This window comes from Podarcis tiliguerta (assembly GCF_965153285.1).
Source record: "Podarcis tiliguerta genome assembly, chromosome: 4".
Taxonomy (NCBI): Eukaryota; Metazoa; Chordata; class Lepidosauria; order Squamata; family Lacertidae; genus Podarcis; species Podarcis tiliguerta.
The window spans coordinates 32,647,139-32,672,190 of NC_139537.1; the positions used below are offsets into that span (position 1 = coordinate 32,647,139).

Sequence of the window (25,052 nt, forward strand, 5' to 3'; positions counted from 1 at the left end):
CTCCTCACATGGGAGACATTGGTTTATATTACAATCAGCTGTAAGGAATCCGACAAGGGTGATCTCATCCGCAGATGAGTGGGCTTGAACTTTGCACCTTTTCATCGCATGAAATCAACCTGTCCTGGATTGGGAGTAGGTCTGGGAGAGCTGTGTTTCCTGTAAGCCTTTCAGGTTATGTGTGTGAAGACAGAAGGAGCTGCTTCCAAAGTAAAGATATTGTTGTTATTATTAAAAAGCAGATTATGGTTCACGGTGTTGATTGACGCCTCAAAGCTCCCAATAGAAGAAAATACAGTGGTACCTTGCAAGACGAATGCCTCGCAAGATGAAAAACTCACAAGATAAAAGAGTTTTTTGTTTTCTGAGTTGCTTCGCGAGACTGATTTCCCTATGGGCTTGCTTCGCAAGATGAAAACATCTTGCGCCTTTTTTTTAAAACCACCAATGCATTCCTATGGGAAACCGTCAATACACAGTGGTGCTTCGCAAGACGAAAAAATTCACAAGACGAAAAAACTCGCAGAACAAATTAATATTGTCTTGCGAGGCACCACTGTAATAACATGGATAGATCCTGGTTGGATTAACTGGCAAAGGACTTTTTCCCATGGCTCTGTTAGGCCTACTGCAAATCTAGGCCTTACTAATCAAATGATGGGTTAGAATTTAGATGTGGGTGTTAATAAAAAGTATATAAATGTTAACACTGGATTTGCCTTATTGGTATTCTTGGATTCCAAAATGAAAATAGAACCTGGGTCCTGTTCTTTTAATTCCTGCCAAATGTCTAAATCAGAGTCAACTCCTTATTGTGGTGTTCCAGATACAAGGCTTTTGTTACTTGCTCAATGCATTACTGTCACTTCTAATGCACCGAGAAGATTCCCAGAGAGCGTACACTGTAGAGACCTTATTGGGTGTGGGAACAGACATTAACATTATGGAATACCTGGCGCAGGGCGTAAATTTAATCTGGGCATTTTGCAGGGCATGTATTTATGTCCACATTTTGTTCTGTGGCACCTGCAGGAATGTTCTGCCTTGTGAAGCGCTGCAGCATCTCACTGACCCAGCACTGTTCCTGGCTGTTCCTATCCACCTGCTGCCTCTTGGAAGAAAAGCAGTGGCGATAACAATGGGAGCTTCGTTGTTTAGCTTGGACTTCTTGGAAGTGCAAGGGCGAAAGGGTGGGGAGTGCCATGCCACTCAGAAAGCACCAGGTCCCAAAAATACCAGTGAGCTGACCAGACATCTGTAACACACACACGTGTCTGTGGTCATAGATTTGTTGGTGGCAACTGGATAGTCTTTTTTTACTATACTACTTGCAGCAGCTTTCAAGGTTTCCAAGCCTTACCTAGAAATGCCAGGGATTGAACCTGCCACTGAGCTATGTCATCTCCCTGCAGATGTCCTACTGACCACATTGCTTTTAATAAGCTAGGATATTGTGTGGCTATACCCGCCCCCTCCCACAGATGGAATAAATAAAGACACCAGACACCAGAACTTAGGTTAATGGGCGAAAATGGCCACAACTTTATTGATTACAGGTGGGAGCGGTATTGGCTTTAGGCATTGGCCCTAACAGACTAACCGGTCTAACCGGGAAGGGTTAAGCACCAACAGGGGGAGCCCCCGAGATGCACATCCCTGGGCGCTCCCCGAGGGGTTACCGCTCGGGGGGGGGCGCTTTAGGCCCTAGCCTCTGTAGGTTTCGGACAAGGCGACGCCCCCCGGAGTCCTTTAACGAACTACCCATCAAGCATTGGGGGAGGTGATGGCGATCCTCCCCCCCCCGACCTCATTTGCATAACAATACCCCGGCCAATGCCTAACCGCCAAAACCCGGGAGTTGTGACGTTTTGCTACGAGGTAGGCGAAAAAACCAAGTGGCTTCAAAATTCAGCCAATTAGCCAAATGGAAAAACTCCTACCAGGCCCCTTGCAAAGGGTAGCAGCGGTGATTCCTACATGGGGGACACAGGGCAGCTTTGCAGCATGTAAAAGGTAGACTCTGCTGGCCATGAAACTGCAAATGAAAGCAAGTTGTTACCATGTCCTGATGATTACAATGCAACTACATTCATACCTCATGTTACGTTTGCTTCATGATACGTTTTTTAAGGTTGCATCCTGCGGCGACCCAGAAGTACCGGAAAGGGTTACTTCTGGGTTTCGCTGCTCGCACATGCACAGAACCACCAAATCACGCTGTGCACCTGTGCAGATACAGCGCTTCAGGTTGTGGGCTTTTCATGTTGCGAACGGGCCTCTGAAAAGGATCCCATTTGCAACCAGAGGTACCACTGTATTCCTCACCAGTTATGGTGCTTAATGAAGATATTTTCCTGTACAACAGGAAGTGGCAAGATATGAACAAATAGTTGCTTGGGTCTGTCAGTCATATATTTAGCTCTGATCTTTACCATAACACAAGGACTCAGGCCTATAGATTTGTTTGTGGATGGAACATTGGAAGCATTTCAATACAGTGGTACCTCAGGTTACATACGCTTCAGGTTACAGACTCCGCTAACCCAGAAATAGTGCTTCAGGTTAAGAACTTTGCTTCAGGATGAGAACAGAAATTGTGCTCCGGCGCTGCGGCAGCAGCAGGAGGCCCCATTAGCTAAAGTGGTGCTTCAGGTTAAGAACAGTTTCAGGTTAAGTACGGACCTCCAGAATGAATTAATTACTTAACCCGAGGTACCACTGTACTGAAATGTCAGGTTCTGAAATACGGGAAATATTTGAGTCAGCCACCGAATTCCGGCTCAATGGTCACAGTGAACTCAACCAAAACCCCAACCACGCTCAGTTGTTTCTTCCTAGAGATCTTCTCATATTTATAAGATATCACATATTGTGTGATACTGGTGCCTTCTCTTTGGTGGTATGTTCTATGCTTTTGCTGGAAACCACAGGAGAGCAGAGTGTTTTTCTGGTCCTCCTTGAGAGTTTATCACTAGCCACTGTGAGAACAGGATGCTGAACTATGTGAACCATTCTCCTGATCCAGCTGGCTCTTCTGGTGTTGTTATATTCCTATGTACTCCTTCTTCACATTTATACACAATATGCAGAATTACATTCAGCACATTGATGTTACATCAAGCTTTTTCTTTTCATCTCCGTTGAATCCCATGCTGTTGGTTGCTTGAGAAACCTTATTTATATAAAAACTTTTAAAGAGAAAAATGTTATTAATATTTTGTGCATGGCTTCATGCTGAGGTCAGTTATCTCTCAGTACAGTATGAAGCGTTGCTAAGAGAAACATTAATTTAATCACCACGTTGCTGGTGAAATCCGAGATTGCTAACAGATTGTGTTCTCAGAAATCAAGCACAACAATATTTCTCGGCTGATCTGGTTGATGTTATTTACATGCTTTAGTGAGGCTCGTCTTTTGAGATGGCTTTCTTTCAATCGCAGGATGGAAGCTTGGAAGAATTGTTTTTATTATAAAGATTTTGCCATCAGTTCAAATGTATCTGTGGAACTTGTGTTCTGTCTGATTCAATGAAATCTAATTATATGGTTCGACCAAACAGAAGTTGATGTCTTTGGCTTCATACATGCTCTGGCACATGATTGGTTGGTTGAAATTCCATTTCAGTCTCAATTAATGCTATCTGGATGATAGCAGAATGCTGATCAAATACCCTTGTCCCAGTGGAGCCCAAAGACAGCTTCAGTGCTCCATGCCAGCATACACTTGTGCCAGTATAACATTCTGCCAGCATAACCACAACCCTGTTGCAAGTGACAAAAATAGGTGGCCTGGGTGTATGATGCGAGATTAGCGGAACTCAGAATCCTATGCTCATTCAAAGATTGGCCCAACTGCCCCTACAGTGAAATGTTTCATCAAAAAAAGAAGTGGTATACATTAAAACACTCAACGGAGAGCCCAAAATCACCATCGCCGCTTATCCTGCACCACCTCCAGTGCTGCAGTGGAGACAAAGACTGCCGCCAGCTCTAGCCAATAACAGCACGCCACGTAGATAAAACCCCATCCATCCATGTCTCAGACAGCAGGGTGCTTGTAACAGGGCCATACCACTTTATTCTTACACCTAGAGCACATAATGCACAACTTTGGTGAAAGGCCACTTCGTACAAAAAGGAAGTATTTTGCACAAAGAGACAGCAGGCAGGGCTTAAGAGCACACCACATACTCTTATGGGATCCCAGTTCAGGATCCCAGACACACGAGCCCAACATGAACCGCAAGTCAGGTGCGACATCTGGGACTGCAAAGACAAAGCACCCCACTCAATTAACCAAGCAGTGAAAAACCATGCCCCAAAGTAGGACGATGTATTCCAATACCCCATATTGCATCCTTTGGAAACTGGTTAAACAATATTCATTCCCTGCCCCTCTATCCGTGGGCAAAGCGTAGCAGTGGTGCTTTCCACATGAAGGACATGGGGTAGATATGCAGAATGCAAAAAATGGGCTCTGCTAGCCATCAAACTGCAATCGAAAGCAAGTTGTTACCATTTCCTGATGGTCACCATGCATCTATTCCTCACCACTTATGGTGCTTCTTGCTTAATGAGGATATTTTCCCGTACAACAGGAAGAGGCAAGATATTAACAAGTAGTTGCTTGGGTCTGTCCGAGTCAGAAACATAGCTCTGATCTTTACCATAACACAAGGACTCTGGCCTATAGATTTGTTTGCGGATGGAATGTTGGAAGCCTTTCAGTAGTGAAATGTGAGGTTCTGAAATATGGGAAGTATTTGAGTCAGCCACCGAATTCCGGCTCAATGGCCATGGTGAACTCATCCTAAACCCCAGCTACACTCAGTTATTTCTTCCCAGAGATCTTATCACATCTATGATTTCCTCCTGACTCTGACTCTTCAAAATTAATCTCCATCCTCAACATCTGCAAACCCAAGGGTGTTGGTATTTTGGTGTTATCTAAAAGCCATCTGACATGAGTTGACAAGTTCTCAAGATGTCTGTTTTTCTGTAGCGAAGCTGACTATCTGAAACAACTGTTCTCCTGTACCATTTATGAAGGCTGTTTGTATAATGTACGTCAATGTCTACCACAGATTTAAAGGGGTTTTACTTTCCTAAATGGAAGTCTGTAAATTTTCTTGCCTACTTCCCCAAGACATATGTGGCAGGAAACACCATCAGAGCACTCCTGACATATGGTTGTCAAGCCTCTGCTTAAAGACCTCCAAAGAAGGAGACTCCACCACACTCCTTGGCAGCAAATTCCACTGTCGAACAGCTCTTACTGTCAGGAAGTTCTTCCTAATGTTTAGGTGGAATCTTCTTTCTTGTAGTTTGGATCCATTGCTCCGTGTCCGCTTCTCTGGAGCAGCAGAAAACAACCTTTCTCCCTCCTCTATGTGACATCCTTTTATATATTTGAACATGGCTATCATATCACCCCTTAACCTCCTCTTCTCCAGGCTAAACATGCCCAGCTCCCTTAGCCGTTCCTCATAAGGCATCGTTTCCAGGCCTTTGACCATTTTGGTTGCCCTCCTCTGGACACGTTCCAGTTTGTCAGTGTCCTTCAATTGTGGTGCCCAGAACTGGACACAGTACTCCAGGTGAGGTCTGACCAGAGCAGAATACAGTGGCACTATTACTTCCCTTGATCTAGATGCTATACTCCTATTGATGCAGCCCAGAATTGCATTGGTTTTTTAGCTGCCGCATCACACTGTTGGCTCATGTCAAGTTTGTGGTCAACCAAGACTCCTAGATCCTTTTCACATGTACTGCTCTCAAGCCAGGTGTCACCCATCTTGTATTTGTGCCTCTCATTTTTTTTGCCCAAGTGCAATACTTTACATTTCTCCCTGTTAAAATTCATCTTGTTTGTTTTGGCCCAGTTCTCTAATCTGTCAAGGTCGTTTTGAAGTGTGATCCTGTCCTCTGGGGTGTTAGCCACCCCTCCCAGTTTGGTGTCACCTGCAAATTTGATCAGGATGCCCTTGAATCCATCATCCAAGTTGTTGATAAAGATGTTGAATAAGACCGGGCCCAAGACAGAACCCTGTGGCACCCCACTAGTCACTCTTCTCCAGGATGAAGAGGAACCATTGATGAGCACCCTTTGGGTCCGGTCAGTCAGCCAGTTACAAATCCACTGAGTGGTAGCATAGTCAAGACCGCATTTTACCAGCTTCTTTACAAGAATATCATGGGGCACCTTGTCAAATGCCTTGCTGAAATCAAGGTAGGCTACATCCACTGCGTTCCCTTCATCTACCAGGGTTGTAATTCTGTCAAAAAACGAGATCAGGTTAGTCTGACATGACTTATTTTTCAGAAATCCATGCTGACTTTTGGTGATCACAGCATTCCTTTCTAGGTGCTCACAGACTGTTTGCTTAATGATCTGCTCCAGAATCTTCCCTGGTATTGATGTCAGACTGATTGGGCGGTAATTATTTGGGTCCTCTCTTTCCCCCTTTTTGAAAATAGGGACAACATTTGCCCTCCTCCAGTCTGCCGGGACTGTTATGCCCTGATGCAAGATAAGACCTTGAAACTGGGCTTCATGCTGATGGCTTTAAAAGAGGATAAGTCTATCCTCTGGGTAAGGCTGTCAATGGCTATTATCCATGACACTGGCTAAATGGTGAGCTTCTTCTGGTCCAGATGACCCTGCATGCTGATTAGGACAAAAAAATGATGTAAATGGGAATGGGGAACTTGTGGTCCTCCAAATGTTGTTGGAATACAGTTCCCATCATGCCTGTCCACTGGTCATCCTAGCTGTGGCTGATGGAAGTTGGAGTCAAACAACATTTGGAGGGCCACAGGTTCCCTGGATCTGGTGTAAAAGGTATGCACAGGGAGCTCACATTGACTGGGATTCCAACCTGTGATGTATGTGGAAATTTTGTTGTTTAGTTGTTTAATCGTGTCCGACTCTTCATGACCCCAAAGCATGCCAGGCACTCCTGTCTTCCACTGCCTCCCACAGTTTGGTCAAACTCAAGCTGGTAGCTTCGATAACACTGTCCAACCATCTCGTCCTCTGTCGTCCCCTTCTCCTTGTGCCCTCCATCTTTCCCAACATCAGGGTCTTTTCCAGGGAGTCTTCTCTTCTCATGAGGTGGCCAAAGTATTGGAGCCTCAGCTTCAGGATCTGTCCTTCCAGTGAGCACTCAGGGCTGATTTCCTTCAGAATGGATAGGTTTGATCTTCTTGCAGTCCATGAGACTCTCAAGAGTCTCCTCCAGCACCATAATTCAAAAGCATCAATTCTTTGGCGATCAGCCTTCTTTATGGTCCAGCTCTCATTTCCATACATCACTACTGGGAAAACCACAGCTTTAACTTTATGGGCCTTGTTGGCAAGGTGATGTCTCTGCTTTTTAAGATGCTGTCATTGCTTTTCTCCCAAGAAGCAGGCATCTTTTAATTTTGTGACTGCTGTCACCATCTACAGTGATCATGGAGCCCACGAAAATAAAATCTCTCAGTGCCTCCATTTCTTCCCCTTCTATTTGCCAGGAGGTGATGGGCCAAGTGGCCATGATCTTCGGTTTTTTTATGTTGAGCTTCAGACCATATTGTATGTGGAAATAACCAGTACCAAAAAAACCCAGCGGTTGAAATGCTCTTGAATGTAGTAAAGAATGTTTTCCAAATTTGCGAAGGGCCTCAACTCAGTGGCAGAGCATGTTTTTCATCAAGAAGGCCTCAGGTTCAATCCCCAGCTTGCCCTGGTAGGGCTACGAGAGAACCATGTCTGAAATTCTGGGGAGCCACTGTCAGTCAGTGTAGACAGTACTGAGCTGGATGGACCAAGGCAGCTTCCAGTGTGGTGTAGTGGTTAGAGTGTTGGACTAGAGCCTGAGAGACCAGGGTTCAAATCCCCACTCGGCCAGAAAGCTCACTGGGTCATCTTGGGGCAGTTACAATTGCTCAGCCTAACCTACCTCACAGGATTGTTGTGGGAACTGAGTGTGGGTGGTGAGGGTACCATGTATGTCACCTTGAGGAACTTGAGGAAAAAAGGTGGGGTGTAAATGCAAAAAATAAAGGGGGGAAAATACACATATAAAGAAAATGCCTGCAAACACACTCGTTTTACACACACACACACACACACACACACACACAGACACACTTGAGGTCCCCTGGGATATGGGTTTTAATGAAAACACCTAAAGCCTCTCAGAATTGAGTTTATAAAAACGGGGAGACCTGGTGACCTGCTTTCTGTGCAACTTGGTGGTACACAAATAAAAGAAATACATTTTAGCACAGCACATTATGCTCCTCTCAGAGCCTTGAAACAGATCATATCACCAGATGTTTCCTCACAGCTTCTGGTGGGACTGTTTGTGCCTGCTTGCTGTTCCTAACTCTGATACTGTTTGGAAACAAAATGATCCCAAACTAAATTCTCAAGGCAGCTGACCTTGTTAACGGTTGCTCAGGATCAAGCATATGTATGAAATACTGAACTAAAAAAACAAAAAACAACAGCTTGGTGAATGCTACTGTTCCTTGGCCCTAGATTTACTTATCATTTACAAACAGCTCATAATAAGTCATTTTAAAGCATCTTGGGTTTTGTTTTGGTTTTTCCAAACGTTGGTGTAATGTGGAATGCTGCATGGTAAAGCCCTCTATGACATTCCTGTACAGCAGCTGCTCAGAACTGAAGCAAAGTGGGTTCTCAAATTAAGTGACCTCCATGCATAGCCCCAGCCCCTGTGAAAGGGTCATGGGCAAGAAGGGAGAATGTCTACCCGTCGTGCTTCAAATTCACAGGAGTTTAGACGAATTCATGGAGGATAAGGCTATTGATGGCCACTAGCCATGATAGCTGGGTACTACTTCCAGTATTGGAAGCAGCAGGGTTGGCCCACCCATGAGACAATGTGTGGCAACTGCCTCAGGTGGCAGAATTCACAGGAGTGACAGATCCTGATGTCAATCTTTCTCCCACTACGTTATTTCTGATGCAAACCCTCCCTCATCTCTTCTTCCCTGGCGGGGAGTGAGGATGCCATTTTGGGATCTGCCTCAGTTGCCAAAATGTCCTGGGCAGGCCCTCGGAAGCCTCTGAACACCAGTCCCTGGGAATCAGAAGTGGAGAAACAGTGCTGTTCTTCTTGTGCTATATACAGTAATCTGTTCGCCCAAGCTTTAGGGAGCAAATTTTAGAATAGGTTGTTCCCCTCCACACCTCACCTCATCCCACCCATGCCTTTTGCACTATACAAATTTCTGTGTGGTTTTAATTAGGGTGTTTTAATACTGGTATTTGATTTTTTTAAAAAATACATTGTATGCACACTGCTCAGGGAATTTGCAATGAAGGGCAGGCAACAAATTCAATTCAAAGAAACAAATACAGTGGTACCTTGGTTTACATATGCTTCAGGTTACATACGCTTCAGGTTACACACTCCGCTAACCTAGAAATAGTGCTTCAGGTTAAGAACTTTGCTTCAGGATAAGAACAGAAATCGGGCTCCAGCGGCGCAGCAGCAGCAGGAGGCCACATTAGCTAAAGTGGTACTTCAGGTTAAGAACAGTTTCAGGTTAAGTACGGACCTCCGGAACGAATTAAGTACTTAACCCGAGGTACCACTGTAATCACTTATTCCTTAGCCTCAGGGTTCCTAGCCTGTAAAATATGGGTATTCACTGGCCACCTTTGAACAGGTCTTTGTGCAGCTGTACTCTCCACTTTGAAAGTTTTGTTTTAGAAACTCCAATCTATGGTTCTCACATGTAGCTGTGTGTTTCTATACACGGTGTTTGAGTTCATGGGGTTCAGCAGGTGACCGATTCCACTCTCCCATTGTGCACTTGGTTCTGATGAATGAATCTTGGAGTTCTAACCATAGCAAATCAAGCAAGCCTGAAATCTGCCCACTCTATATAGCACCTAATACACTGGAGGTGGTCAATAAATCCTGCATAGTATTTGGAGTAAGCATTCATACCTAAGGAAACGCTTAGAGATGAATCAAGGCAGTTTACAGATGCAATGGTTATGATTTTGTTGTGAATGAATTCTCCTGCTTCTGATCATGTTGTTAAACCATTAATAGTTATGCTTTGCCCTCCCATTAATATAATGGAAGCAGTTTTCACAGTACTGCAGCAGACTGTGGTCAAAACTAGGTAAACTAATGTTTTGTGGTCTATGAAGGGGAAGCTTTGCGGAAGATGCATGGTTTAAATGTGGCCACGTTTATTGCTAATACGGTGAGCGCCATTTTGCCCATGTATATGATTCATTTCCATTTTCAAATAGCAGAGAGTCTTGAACTAAATTCTGAGCTGTCAGCAAAGGCAATAATATACTGCTTAATAATAGAAATGGGAGAGAGAGAGAAAGTCAGATAGACAGAGATTCCTTGTCTGCAATCTAATAATGACACATTCTCTGGCAGTACAGGATATGAAATTCCTGTGAAAAACTGAAAGCTTTATGTACAAGGAAGAGATAATAATGCAAAATATGGAGCTCAATAAAATGCTTAATGCAGAAAGAATCCCTTCTTAGTAGATGATGCAAGACCTAACCTGTTTTGAAGTAGCCAAATTGAGGTGTAGAAAAATTAAGAGGTAGGAGAAACAGAGACAACACAGTAAGATGGAAAACTCTACCTCTGATGAAACTGACCCCTTCTTCAAACATAGAGAGATAAAAGAGTTTTTGCAACTTTTATAAGACATTTCGTCCATTGCCCAAGCATTCTCACTGTTGCTAGAAAGGTCTTTAATTACTCATCTGAAATATAAATTGTCACAATGCATATCGCATTTGCTTTGATGCACTAAAGGAGACCCATATAGAGAAGCAATGCTTCCATGCAGGATTACTAACCATGCCCATAGCTGACACAGAAGATATGCACCCATATCACAAAGGCTCAGCTAAAGTTAGGTAGCATTACTACTGAAAGAGGGACGCGGGTGGTGCTGTGGGTTAAAGCCTCAGCGCCTAGGACATGCCGATTGAAAGGTCGGCGGTTTGAATCCCCGTGGCGGGGTGCGCTCCCGTCGTTCGGTCCCAGCGCCTGCCAACCTAGCAGTTCGAAAGCACCTTCGGGTGCAAGTAGATAAATAGGGACCGCTTACCAGCGGGAAGGTAAATGGCGTTCCATGTGCTGCGCTGGCTCGCCAGATGCAGCTTGTCATGCTGGCCACGTTACCCGGAAGTGTCTGCGGACAGCGCTGGCTCCCGGCCAATAGAGTGAGATGAGCGCACAACCCTAGAGTATGGCAAGACTGGCCCGTACGGGCAGGGGTACCTTTACCTTTACTACTGAAAGATGGGGGGGGGGGATATTTCTTAGCACATAGCTACTTGGTCAGGGGTCCTCAAACTAAGGTCCACGGGCCAGATCCAGGCCGCCAGGGTCCTGAACCCGTCCCACCTGCAAGGCCCGAGGCTCGGAAGCAGCCAGGTGGGAAGAGCTCTGAGGTGAAAGTGTGTGTGTGTAACAAAGCCCTGGTAACACGGTTGCTACCGCTGGCGCCGGCTGCTTGATAATGGCATGCTGCCCCTTGAAGCCGCTGGAGGGTGGGACGGTGGCAAAGGAACCCCTTCCACGCCAGCCCTTCCCCTCCTCCCTTCCCCTCAGACCGGCTCTGTTCTCGCCGCTGGAGCAGCGCCTCCCCGGCCAATTGTCTCCACACCAGCCCTTACTATCCTCCCTTCCCCTCAGGCCAGCTCTGTGCTCGTGGGAGCAGCGCCTCACTGGCTGGTTGCCTCCTTAGCACGTGTGCAGGTCCCATGCAGCAGCCTTGGCAACTTTAAAAGTTAGGGAAGCACCAAAAACACAGGCAACATATGCAAATAGAATTAGCAAGAAGAGAGGTCTGAATCACAACAGATTTTTGTACAAGGGAATCTCTGTGTAAATAGTGGTGGGTTAATCTTTAAAACAAAGCTCTCCAGCCAAACTTCCCCAAGTTTGAAAATAAACTTCAACGCAGAGAAATTCATATGCATGAGGAACAACAACATCAAAAATAACCCAGAAGAAATGAAGTATAGAAGTGAGGTATAGGTAATTTATATTATTACTGATAGCACCTGTTGTGTGTCTGTTCTGGCTATTATTTTGAAACAGTGGTTTTTTGGTTTTTTTTAAAGAATACAGTACATGAAAAAGAGCATGTTTCTGGCACCTCTTTAGTCCGGCCACCAACAGTGTCTGAGGGACAGTGAACTGGCCCCGTTTAAAAAGCTTGAGGACCCCTGGGCTATGTGATTTGTTCTTTGAACAAGCTCCTACAATATCATATAGACACATTTCCAAGTGTGACTAGGGTCAGGAAGCATTGTGCCAACTTGCTATTGCCAGCCTACTAATGGCACAGCTCCATTCTCTTCCAGGTTGCTGTTGTTGTTTTTTAAAAAAATCCAGTCATCTCTAGAGTGGGATGACACCTTTGTGGGCTCAAATTTCAGCGTTGCCCTGTGTGACGCCAAATTTCAGCACCCCACCGCTTGCCTTCCATTTTACATCATAGTTGCGGCGCCTCTAAGGCTCTGTGCCTAGTGTGATTGGCCATGTTCCCCTAAATCTGCCTCTGCTCCCTGCCTTTAAAAGGCTGCCTTTTAAAGACTGCTACAGACGCTTGCAAATCTGTGATCACTCACTCTTCTTTTGATTTGCCAAGCACAAGTGTTAAGCCTTAGTGTCTTTTGTCACAGGACTGTGAAACAGACCAGGAGAAAATAGCTGCAGCTAGGATAATGGAACAAGTTGCCACAGAGAATTTCCAAAATGTCAAAACTAGCAAGGACTTTAGCATGTTTCTCTCCTGGTTCCTACCAGCAAGAGGGATGCTTTTATTAGGTGCTCTGGGTGTATATTGTTAGATGGTATGGAGCTAAGCTAGGATGCAGATGAACCTGCAAACTTTTCATAAAGAGGATCAATTAACTGATTTGTTTCATGTTCAGAGTTAACTACTTACCATATCTGAGACTAGGAAAGTAATCGTCTCCCAAATCAGGTTAAAAATTGGAATTTAGAGAGGAATAGAATTGGATCTCCCTACAATACGGAGCATGATTCTTTTATTTGGCATGTATCTACTGTTCATAAAATATTCCTTACTTTTTGCAATTTATGACATGTAGCACCTTTTTGTCTGTGTTTTCGACACACTAAATGCAGATGAGATTCTTTACAGGCGCACATTGTTTTAGGTTATAGAAGAGGAACCTCTGTGACCAAAGTGGGTCCAATAAATTGAAATTATAGCTTTTAAATTTAATGTGCATTTGGCACCATGTAAGTGTAGCCAGTTGTGTAATCTCCAAACTACAGATGTGGAGTTGACGCTTAGCAGTGAGTTTATAGTTGAGCTGAAATTTGAATTGGGGACATCCAGCCCTATAGCTTGTACTCTGAACCACTATGTCAGAGGTATCTTCCAGATGTTGTATCAGCCCCAGCCAACATGGACAATGATCAGAGGTGATGGAAGCTGCAGTCTGGAACATTCAGATGGTACCACATTAGCTATACCTTCGGCTATACCATGTCTTGTTTATTTTTCAAGACTGTATCATATATAGTGTCTGCTGGGAAAAGAGCTTGAGAATACCAGATTTAGCCCACAAATGGAAAAAGTGGGGCGTGCTTAAAACAAACACACACTAAATAGGTGAGACGATATTGTGTTGTTAATCCAATCCAACTAAATATTTGCTTGGGGAAGAAAGATATCTTTAGATATATATGTGCAGACAGGAAGGAAGGAATAGATAAATTGTTTAAAATTGTGTGTCAGTCACATGGAGATCAAATAAATTTGCCATATAAAAACAGATCAAAGAAACTATTATGGTTATCTCATGTTGATCTGAGCACTTAAAAGAGAGATTGCTGCATGTGGAACTTCCACGCACTCAAGACAAATGCAAAAGCTAAATTTTGTTCAGAAGCTTCTAACTGCTTTTTAAATATTTTTGGTTTTGTGTTTCATAGCTACTTTATATAGTATGTATTTGCTTTAAACCAAATAGATTGCTCATGTTAACTATATGTTGCAACATATACCAGCTGCCCATAAGAACCCTAACGGCAGTGTCTCTTAAACAAGAACAGCTATGGCCTCTAAGAAGTTTATTGTAGCACAAGTCTTCCCGGCAACAGAACTAGACTCTACAGTTAGAGCCTTTCAGGACAACAGTTTTATTACGTGAGGAATGTATAGTCCTTATTCAGCTGTTGAGGGGAATCCAAATATTATTCTCCAAGTTGGTGCTTCCATTGCAGGAGAGTGAAAATCTGAAGCAGTTCTTTGGCTAATTATTTTATTGCAGCAATAATAAATTCTAAATAATTTGTTGATAGGAGACTGCAGCGTGTTCCACAATTATTATATATCCAGGTTTGTCTGTTTTCAAGTTAAGCAGAATATATATGTGTGTGTGCCTTTTTTGCTAGAAAAATAGGTGCAGGTACTCACCATTAAATTGACTACACCTTGAAAGAAAGGGTTGGAGGATTGTAAAATACAGAAAACATGCAAAATTGAGCTAAAGAGCACATGATCGCAATAACACTTTTAAGAAATGTCAATCTATACAATACTAGGCCGTGAACCGCAACTCACAAGGAAGCCCCTGTTGGAAATTCCCATTCCACCTTTAGTTACAGACATGGAACTGTTGCTTGTCGCATGTGTTTACATTCCAGCACAGTCTGCTGGGAACTTCCCCTTGTGTATATCTTTTGCTTTTTCACTGTCTCTCTGAGAAGGGAAACAACATGTTTTCTTTGTCCTGATTTATGCTTAATAAATCTTTAGCTGTTAGTATGCCTCACGCCTGTTCTGTTTGCGCGGTATGCTCTGCTAATATAGTGTGCTCAAGCTTTTGAAGTCTGAGTCGCTGATTTAGGTCGCACCAGAGATTGGGGGGGGGGGGGGAATCCTCACGGCTGGAAGGGCATGATCCAGCTGGGGGCTAGCCAGCTGGCATCTTGACCCCGGAAGGATGCCGACAGCTCCAAAGCCCATTTCGCCTGAGCAGAAACTGTTTTTGAGCACGTGTGAAGGGTGCCCTTCCATCACCTTGGAGTCAATTACCACTAACTTGGAGGATGTTCTCCCCCGCCCCCGAGGGGAACGACCTGCCCCCCCTTCCCCCACGCCTTGCATTTCAGCCATTCCCACAAGCTTCGCTCTAACGCCACCCGGGCAGAGTCCACGAAGGCCTTTGGCCACAACGCGCCCCTTCGCCTCCAAGTACCCCGAGAGGACTCTTTGTTGCTCTGTTTGTGTTTGCGCGCGTTTTCCCCTTCCCCCTCCTCCCAGCGAAGGAGTGCGCCTCAACTCCGGGAGGTGGGCGGGGAGGGGGGGGGTTAAGCGGCCAGACGGGCTCCGCTGGGGGACTTTCGGCTGCCGGAGGCGGGGAAGGGGCGGCTGCAGCGGACCCGGAAGTGGTTGCGCCCATCGGGGGCGGTGGGAGCGCGCCGTGCGGGTTGGTGGGTGGGGGAAGGAGAGGAAGAGGAGGGGGCGGCGGCGGCCGGAGGCTGGACGGATCCGCGCGGGGACGGCGCGCGAGCCGGGAGGAGGCGCGAAGAAGGAGGCAAGGCGAGAGCAGCGCGGCTCGGGATGCATTCGGACTGCCGGCTGCTGCGCCCGAGACGCGGGGTATGGTGAGCGGCCCGGAGCGCCCGCTCCCCCGGGGGACCCGGCCGGCGCTGGCCTCCCTCCTCCTCCTCCTGTTGCTGCTCAGGCGGGACGCGGCGGCGCAGAAAGGTGCGTGCGGGAGCCCCGTCGGGAGGGGAGGGACCAGAGGAGCAGCCTTCCCGCCTTTCTTGTTTGGCGCCCTCCCAGAAGCCCGCCGGGGGGGGGGGAGCGTCACCCTTCCTGCCCCTCACTCTCTCAGGTGCCGTCGCGGGCATTGGGGAGGGAGGGGGCGTCTAGATGGCCACGGGGCACCCCGCTTTTCCACGTCAGCGGGATTCCTTCGCCGCCTCCCTGCCCTGAGGGGACTCTGCCCCCGACAGCGCTCTTGGAAGCTCCCCTCCGAAGCCCGTCGAGGAGAAAAAGGCAGGGCTGCTGCTTGACCCTTTTAACAAGTGCTTAAAGGTGCATGAGAGCGAAAGGTCCACGGGGCCCTACAAATGGGTCTTTCGTGTTCGTGCAGCTGCTTCTCAGCGGCCTGCACTCCAGGCTTCCGACTTTGCCAAAGGTGCATGCCGCCCCACGCGTGTAACCCACGCCACGCACGAGGGGTTGGGGGCAGCGATGATAAAAAAGCTTCCCACCGACGCCACATGTGTGCGTGCAAAGTGCTTTGCATCCATATGTTGCATGGTGCTGATATCTTCGTGCTGATATCTTCACCGGAATGAAAGAGTGGTGTTTGAAATGTGATGATGTCTGCAGTCTTTCCCCCGCGCTGGAACCAGCTTTCAGTTGTGTTGACTGGAGTGCTTCTCAGAGTATCCAGATAGCATTTCCATTGCTAATCTCCATAGGCCCCATTGGGGAGGGGGCTAGCCAAATAAGAGATAAATTCCAAGAAGGCTCAAGACCCAGCCCTTCTCTTTTCAGAAAGTAAAAGGGGAATAGCCTGAGGAATTTTAAGGAGTGATACTTGAAATAACTCCCATTTTCCTCCAGCTTGACATTTTGAGATTATTAAGTAACATAATGAAGAAGAGGCAGTGTCTAAGAATGATTTAAAGCTGGTTTTTAATGTGTAGTGTCACTTTTGTAAAGCTTTCAGTAAGAAAGGAGAGTGCAGGCATAGATTAACTAAAGATGATGAGTTTGGGATAGGAAATCCCTGAAACTTGCTCTTTAGTGTTCTCTTTCAGTTGCATCTGACTGCATTTCTTGTTATTTACAGGACACAAATGAGAAAATAGAGAATGAAAGCTGATACCTTGTTTCAAAACTGCCATATTATGTGCTAGATGAGGCATTACATTTTATGGATATTGTAGGATTGTCATTTGAATGAGTTCTTATTTTAGAATAAAAGGATGAAAGTTGGTCAGTTCATGAAGCTTCAAGCATTGTAGGCTGCAAAATTAGTTAATAGAATTGATGTTAATTCATCTCCCCAGTAGAGCTTGTGGGTTGTGGTGGTGGGAGTTTCTGTTACTGTACTATTCTCCCTGAGAGAATACATTTGGAGAAAAGTACTCTACACACCTTTCCCTTTCTGACTGGGAAGTCTTAAGAAATGTTTATATGCTCCATTCAAGTCAAAAAACCCCACAAAATGATCATGAATTCTGTAGTGGTACATTGTCTCTGGTGTAGCATATGGCACCCAAGGACAACTCCTAAGGTAGTTCTTCCCGTAAACAAATACATACTGTCCTGTTGTGCGATTTGCACAATTTGCTTATGTGCAACAAATTAAATGTGCATACGGGTACTTATTTATTTAAGGGTTTTTTCCTGAAATAATTTCTGATCACTTACTTTTCCCACTCCCTGAAAAAGGTAGCCATCTTGTAGAACGTTCTTGGAATATTCTCAACCATTTTTTGTGGTTGCCACCATTCTTCTTTCTGCCTACCAGTGTCCTGGAATGATGCCAGTTTGGGAGCATTATGGGAGCTGCAAAGTGGTGGTCAGGCATTTGATATAGTTGTTGATAGTGGGAGGCCCCATCTCCAAGAAACAGAAAATTACCCTTGAGAATATTCAGAGAAAGGTAATCTTAATTTCTCCACCTGCAAGTAGGATGGAGAATTTTGAGAGGCCATTTTTGCCCAGCTCCGCTTTTCAGCCAGTATTGTTTACAATGGAACTCTACAAAAGAATGCAACATATTAGGGAAATGTTCATGACACTGTTGTGGGTCACTGGAATAGTTCAGGTTTTTCAGGCTCTTTGTTCCAGAGGAAGTGGGAAGAAGGAGCTGCAGCTGGAATCAGGGCCTGGCTGGTGGTAAGATGGCAACCTACAGAAGCAGCTTTTTCATTCACCTGCAGTGCCTTCTTAGGCAGCAGTCCTAGCTCTACCTACCTGGGAGTAAGCTCCATTAAAGACTTGCTTCCGAAAAGGCATGATTAGGATTGTGCTCTTAATTTTGGTTCCAATCTCTTCCTCACAATCTTAAGCCCAAATTGATGAAAAACCCGTCTAGTTTTCCAGAAAAGGAGTTTTTGCAGGCTGACCCTAAGCTCATTGCTTGCAAATAGATCCCACATTTTACTGATTCCCGAGAGAAAGTGCTAGAGGAAGAGGATATAATGGTTGTGATTTGACAAACCTAGTGTGTGTTATGCAGTATAAATTTACAAAAAGGAAAATCTACCTTTTTTCTATTCAGTGTAAGAAAATAGGCAAAGTTATCAGTCTTTAATCACTTTGAAAGCATTCATGAACCTTCTGTGAATCTTAACTCTGTAAGGACTGGCTGCAGATTGCCTGACAGATTTTGTGTATTCATATCCATATCTGTTCTCAGCTGTCATGTGCATTCACATTTCTCATTAACAGACACTTCTAGAAAAGCTGTCTGTTAAAAGCTGGAAGCCAAACTGTTTCCTAAACTGTTATAAACAAATATTTAAAGAAAAATAATCACATTTGACAAACTGTGTGGCAGCTGAATATCAGAATGTGAATGTGGATCACAATACAATTTTTATTATTATTGTGAGGCATCCCTTTGAGGAGGAAGGAAAGGTTGTAAATTTGATGTAATAAATACATAAATTAAATTTCAAAGACCCATCTTGCTTATAATTATGTAAGTTTGGGGTTGTTGTCGTTGTTTTACTAATGGCCTTGTGGAGTTGGACTGAAATCCACATTTGAGATGCCATTTAATGTAGTTACAGCTATTTCTCAGTGTACTTCATGACTTGGAAAAAGCTGGTATAATTGCAGTCAAATTCCTCTATGGATCATAGTTGGAACGTCTTCTTTTGAATAGGCATTTAGCTATCGTGAGGATAGTTGTTAAATCTAATACTGACTTGCAAGAACAAAGCGGATACAAAACACATGGCTTTAAAAATACTTGTGACAGATACACTGTGCAAAACGATGACAATGTGTATTATAGTTTTGCATTGACAGCATTGGTGTATGCTTTGTATGTAGCCCATAATCCAGAGAACACTCAATGAGTCTTCATAAACTTTATTTTAGTTTTTATTTTGTAATGCAACATTTCTATCCAACAGCAACATTTGTTTTGTTTTGCTTTTAATGTGCAATATGTAATGGGCTTCATATTTTTTAAAAAAAATCCAGTGACTTCTTCTCGCTGCATTACACAATGACAAATATTTGAGTTTTGCCATGGAAGTGGATTGTGATTGGGACGTATGTTCTCTATATCCAATTAAGTTTCCGAACTATTTTATGCTTAAAACAAAAAGGAGCCCCAAAAGGATCTCTCCAAGTTGGGAGAACTGGTAATAAAATGGCAAATTACTTAATAAGTGTTAAGGAGAAGTACACTGAGACAATTTTCTTTCTAATTTCACATATAAGTGAATGGGTTGTGAAATGGCGATGATGGATTAGAAGTGAGACCTTGGGTTAGTAGTGAGATAGCTTAAGTGATGTCTAGTCAGCTGTGAAAAAGGCAAATTCCAGGGAATATTAGGATGGGTTGGAAACAAAACTGCCAGTACTGTACAGTGGTACCTTGGTTCTCAAACAACTTGGAACCTTGATTGATTGTGTGACTGCAGTACATTGTTTATAGCAGTACATTTTATGGATCAATGGTCTTGTTAGATAGTAAAATTAATGTTAAATTGCTGTTTTAGGGGTTGTTTTTAAAAATCTGGAGCGGATTAATCAATGTTGAATTACTTTCTATGGGAAAGCGTGCCTTGGTTTTGGAACCGACTTCCAGAACGGATTAAGTTTGAGAACAAAGGTACCACTGTATCATAGTGCCATAATATGGTGTGACAGCACTTTAAATACTGTGTATGGTTCTGGTCACCTCAAAAAGGATAAAATCCATGATGGCTATGCTCTACCTCCAATAAGATGGCATGCATCGTGTTATACCAGTTACTTGGAACTGCAAGTGGGAAGAATGCTGTTGCATTCGGGTCCTGCTGGCAGATTTTCTATGGGCACATGGATGCTGGACTTAGAACACCTTTAGGGCTTTTCTTATGTTCAGGTCTGCCACCTTTCCCCAATATTTCACCACAAGAGCACAGCTTTACTTGACATTTTTTGTAGGTATAAGTTTTTTTTTTAACTCCCATAAACTTTTAATAGAGCATTTCCAGATCTAGTTTGATTCCATTTTTCAAAAACATCATTTTTTTAAAAAAGGGTAATACAGATTCAGATTTGTTTCTGTTTATAATCACTTATTTAAATATGCTGGCAGCTTCCCTGAAGCGCATTCACAGACCATCATTGGTTCAAGCCTATATTAACTCCAGGAACGTTCCAGTTTTTGTTGATGCAGAAGCTTTATGGGAAACTGCAAAATCTGTGCTCCATCCTTAGATATTGGTTAGAAGATCATCTGAAAAAAATAATAATCCACTTCGTGCATTTTTCTTCCGTCAATAGTAGTCTGGTTTGAACCCTTATGTAAGTTTGGTGAGCAGAGGATGCAAGCATCCACGGATCTCAAGCCAAGATCAGCCATCGTAAAACCAGATGGGTCTTGGCCATCTGTATTGCTCTTCAAAATATCCAGCAGCTATTGCTGCACTTGCATATCTTGGGGCGCCTCTTAATTCATGCCAGCTGATATGACAGATGGCTACCAGATATTGGTTTAAACTTCAAACTGAACTTCTGAACTATCACTAGGGACAGGCTGAAATGCCTTTGGCAGGAAGGTGAAGCAGCTCTACATTGTGGGTACATTCGTCGGTGTGGTTTTCGCCATGGTTTGCTATGTAGATATGCCTCAGTGAACTTGAGCAACGCACCAGGCTGCACTCCCCGCTTTCCCTCGCCTGCCCAGTTGGGCTATGGGTTTTGCAGTGCTTCCATTGGTGCTTAGTGGAAGAGTTTCAAAGCATCTTGCCTTAGTTTTACATGCAGGCAAAGAATCCTGGTTGTTATAAAAGGCAAATGGTTAGTTGCTAAGCAAGTCGACTTCAAACCATGGATTTTACAAAGCTAGCTTGTTTAACCATTGTCTGCACCCTACATTGGGCAGTGTGCCTCTGCCAGCTTGTCCCCTCCTAAATTGAAAATTATATAGAGTATCTGTCAAGTGTCAACAATGAGATTTAAATCTTATTTTACTAAATCTATGATGTGTCTGGTTCAATATTTAAAGGGGTACGCAAGTAATGAATGGCAAGAAACATGATTCTGGTGACTAGCAAGGAAAGTCTTTAGCTTACCCTGCCACAGAAGTAGCACATTTTTAAAAACCAGCCAGCAATAAAGCAAAAAATTATTTGTTTTATTATTACCCACCTTGCACTAGCAGATCACCAGGGGCATTATAACAATTTAAAATTGAGAAATTAAAAATAGTTAAAACAAATTGCAATCACAGGAATATGCATTTTTCAGAATGCTGCCAGGGAGACCTAATATGGCACCAAAGCTAATATGGTACCAATCCAGTATGGTTTTAATAAATGGTTGAAAGCAGAGTGTGTCCTAAGTTATGAGAAAAGCCTTCTGCTCCTTAGAATTTGAAAATTGTCCTCAAGGAGGTTCAGAAACAGGAACTGATAACTTAATGTGTTGTGAACCATAGGCTAAAACACACAAGCTGCATAGTAAATCTACAGTACTGTACACAGTAAATAAGGAAAACTATTGCCAGTGTTCAAAATATGGCCACGTGTATTACCATAGCAACAAAAAATATTTTGTGAAAGAGTTTCTAATGCTTTGCCACCATTGCCATGCAGCAAATAACTTTTTCCTTACAATCTTCTGGTCTGTTGTCTTCATTGGTTACAGTAAGGTAGAGGAGAAGCTTTTGCTCCCACCTGTATGTTGGGAATATTGGGAAGAAATACCGTCTGCATGCTCGCTCATGGTGTGTTTCTGGTTGTTAGGATCCATATAACAGGCGCCTTGTTTTCAGGGATTGCATTGAGAGCACCTTTTCCTTATTTGGTAATGAGCACAAAGGGGATTTCAACTTTGAGTCACAGTGCAACTCAGTTCACTCAGTCAGCAAGGTATCCTCAATGGGAACTTAAAGAATTTGTGTTTGCATTGCTATGTGGGGGAAAAACACACAAGTGAGTGTGCATGAGAACTGTGGTACTCTGCAGTTTAAAACTGGCCAATAAATAACAAAAAAATAATAATCATGATATTAGCAAATCTTGAACAATTTGTGGGAGAGTATTTTGCATCTTGTTGGAAGCTTGCTAGTTAAGAGCTCGCCATCTCTATGGCTGAATGTATCTCCTAAAGACAGTGAGGTTTCTTTTCTGTAACTATGAATCAAGAGTGCAACTCACCTGGTCCAGCATTCTGTTCTCATAGGGGCAAATTAGATGGCTGTGGGAAGCCTGCAGACAGGGCTTGATTGGAACAGCCTTGTGACTTGCAGCTTCTGGAATACACAGACATATTGACTAAGTGGAGGTAAAACACGCCAACACAGCTAGTAGGCACTATTAATCTCATCCTCTGTAAATTTGTCCGATCCTCTTATAAAGCCAGCCAAATTGGTTTTTACTACAATAGGCTGGTTGGCATTTAGAGATTTAGGATTGATGTGGAAGCATATGTCCAGCACTGCCTTATAGGGTCATATGTGAAACTTGTTCTTTAGTCTTTGCTAGCATCACGTTAAGGTTATGTTGTGTGAATAAGTGAGCAGTCATATTCACAAGGGCTAATTACAGACAAGTAATCTTTTTCTATCTAGTGAGCTCTCTGGCATCAAATGAAATGTTAACTGCTCAGATCAAAGTATATTGGCATCAAATAAAACGTTAACTTCTCAGATCAAACTATATTGGCATGAAATGCATAAGTTACTAGGAATGCAGACCCTTTTAATGAAATAATTCGTAACAAATCATGTTTCTTTTCTTCTGCCTGTGCTGCTCCCTGCCAGCATGAACGACAAAACTATGCACTGAAGCCATCTCAGAATAAATCAATCAATACAAGCATTTGGTTTTCCCCAATAACGTCAAAGGGAGCCTTTTAAAGCATTGGCTAGCTTTATTGTCAGAATACTGTCAATGGTATATTATGCTCTGATACTTGATAGATTATTTAGTCGTGAGAGTTTAACATTTCCATTGCCATGAAATTGACACAGGGTTCTTTAAGGCTGGCAGATTCAACACTTGCTGATTCATATGTATTACATGACACAAACATCTTCTCAGCAAGCAGTTTGAACTGCAGAGAACTTCCTTTTGACAATTACATTATATGCCGTATCTTTTACTATGTGAAGTGAATAGTATTTGGGAATAGGAGGATAGAGTATAGATACTGCATATGGAACTGTAAGTTTTCCACTGTGTTTCTTCAGCCCCACATTTGATAGCACATGCAGAAGCCCAAATGTATGGAGGTTAAAACCAAAGGAACCCCATCTTTTTGGCAGGCAGTGTTCCTGAGCATGTCCCATAGGGCAATGTAAGCACTTTTCCATCCAGTCTTTCCAGCTCATGTTTGGTAGCCATTCTGAATCATTCCCCTTGGTTGGTTTCAGGGGAAATGGTATAGCACTATGTGCTGGTTAAAGAAATAAAGTCAGCTGCAAAATATGCTCAGATAGCAACAAAACCCCACAAAATAGACCATTACACAGATTAAATGTTTTCAGTTACCTCTTGAAGCAAAAGAGAAAGAACAGCTTAGCACCTGCCCCCCCCTCCGCCTCCCAAAAAGAATCTGGATGCGGGGGGAAAAATCCAAGGGTCATGGCCACAAAACCCTGCCTGGGTCTTTGCCAATCTAAACTCTAAAGAAGAGGAACCCCAAGCAGTACTCCATATAAAAAATCTTGTATGTGGAAAGACATTCCCTCAGCTTAGCTGAGTCCAGGCAATATAAAAGGGTCACCGGCGTTCATTGCATTTTTTAGTGGAGGACTAAAAGGAACGTGACAACCTCTTGTTTCGTAAGGATGCCTTTTATAATCTCTTCCATAACCCACCCTGCCTCCCTCTGCTGGCCCCAACCAGTCAGATGTCTGATATGTGGTTGTTTAAATTTCCACATTAATTTTGTTGACGTTCAAGAGTAAAAGAGTCCGAAAGCGACTCAGGGAAACACAACAACTGGATTGCCTCGGGTTCCCCTGGTTTGGTTCCTGTCCCAACTTAAGCACTAAGCAGTTTATGAAACATTTAAACAAACAAATAAAGGCAGGCTGGACCTATTTAAAACAAGCTCATCCATGATATGTCTGGCCAACTGATTACTGCTAGTTGATCTTCTTGAGTGACCATTATTAACCCAACTCTGGACCAGAAAGGTTTCACTGGGTGTTGCTGCCATCTCTGCTATAGGGATAGGCCTTCAAATGGTTTCTTTGACCTGTTCAATGGGATTCAGCGTGGTTTCTCACCCACTTGTAGTTTAACTGACTTACCAACCGCTTCATGGACTAGAAATCCCACCAGACAGCTGGCAGAGGGCATTTTTGCAGACCCACATATGCAGCACCAGATTCATTGTGGTGAGTCTTAGAGCCCTTAAGATACTGACAGAGCCCCCTCATTGCCACAGCAGCTGTGAAGTTACCTGAGTATTTATTAATTGCATGAGGAAGTTTATATTAAATGGGGAGAAGGAATATATATATTATTTAAGCTTGGACTTCTGAATTGCCCTTTTTAAAAGAAGAAGAATACTTGTCCTCAGGGTGCTTTTATATGCTGAGGGTAACATTAGAATACTTGCATATCTGTTTACTGATTTATATTCCCTTGTGTAGAATTTATACATGAAAAATAAGAAGCCTAGAGCCAGTGCAGAAATAAGGCACTGGACTCTGAAATGCTACTATGCAGCACAATTCTATGTATGTTTGCTCTTGCATGGCAAGCTACTGTGTTCAGTGGAGCTTACTCCTGGGTGAGTTTGCACAGAGTTGCAGCTTTAACACCAGTACTGAGATGTGGGTTCGAATCCCAT

The 25,052-nt window shown here is 43.6% G+C and overlaps 1 protein-coding gene across 3 annotated transcripts in view; it reads left to right on the forward strand.

The window, feature by feature from the left end:
* The first annotated feature begins 15,327 nt into the window (after window positions 1–15,327).
* DCBLD2 (discoidin, CUB and LCCL domain containing 2) overlaps window positions 15,328–25,052 on the forward strand; it is a 32,071-nt gene continuing 22,346 nt past the window's right edge. The window contains exon 1 of one of the 3 annotated variants that reach the window (XM_083438361.1): window positions 15,328–15,761. In XM_083438361.1, coding sequence (XP_083294487.1) covers window positions 15,656–15,761 — 106 coding nt within the window. In that variant the 5' untranslated portion in view covers window positions 15,328–15,655. Of the gene's footprint in view, window positions 16,095–24,557; window positions 24,595–25,052 lie in introns of those variants that run through there. The other 2 variants (XM_083438363.1, XM_083438362.1) reach the window with 2 other exon arrangements.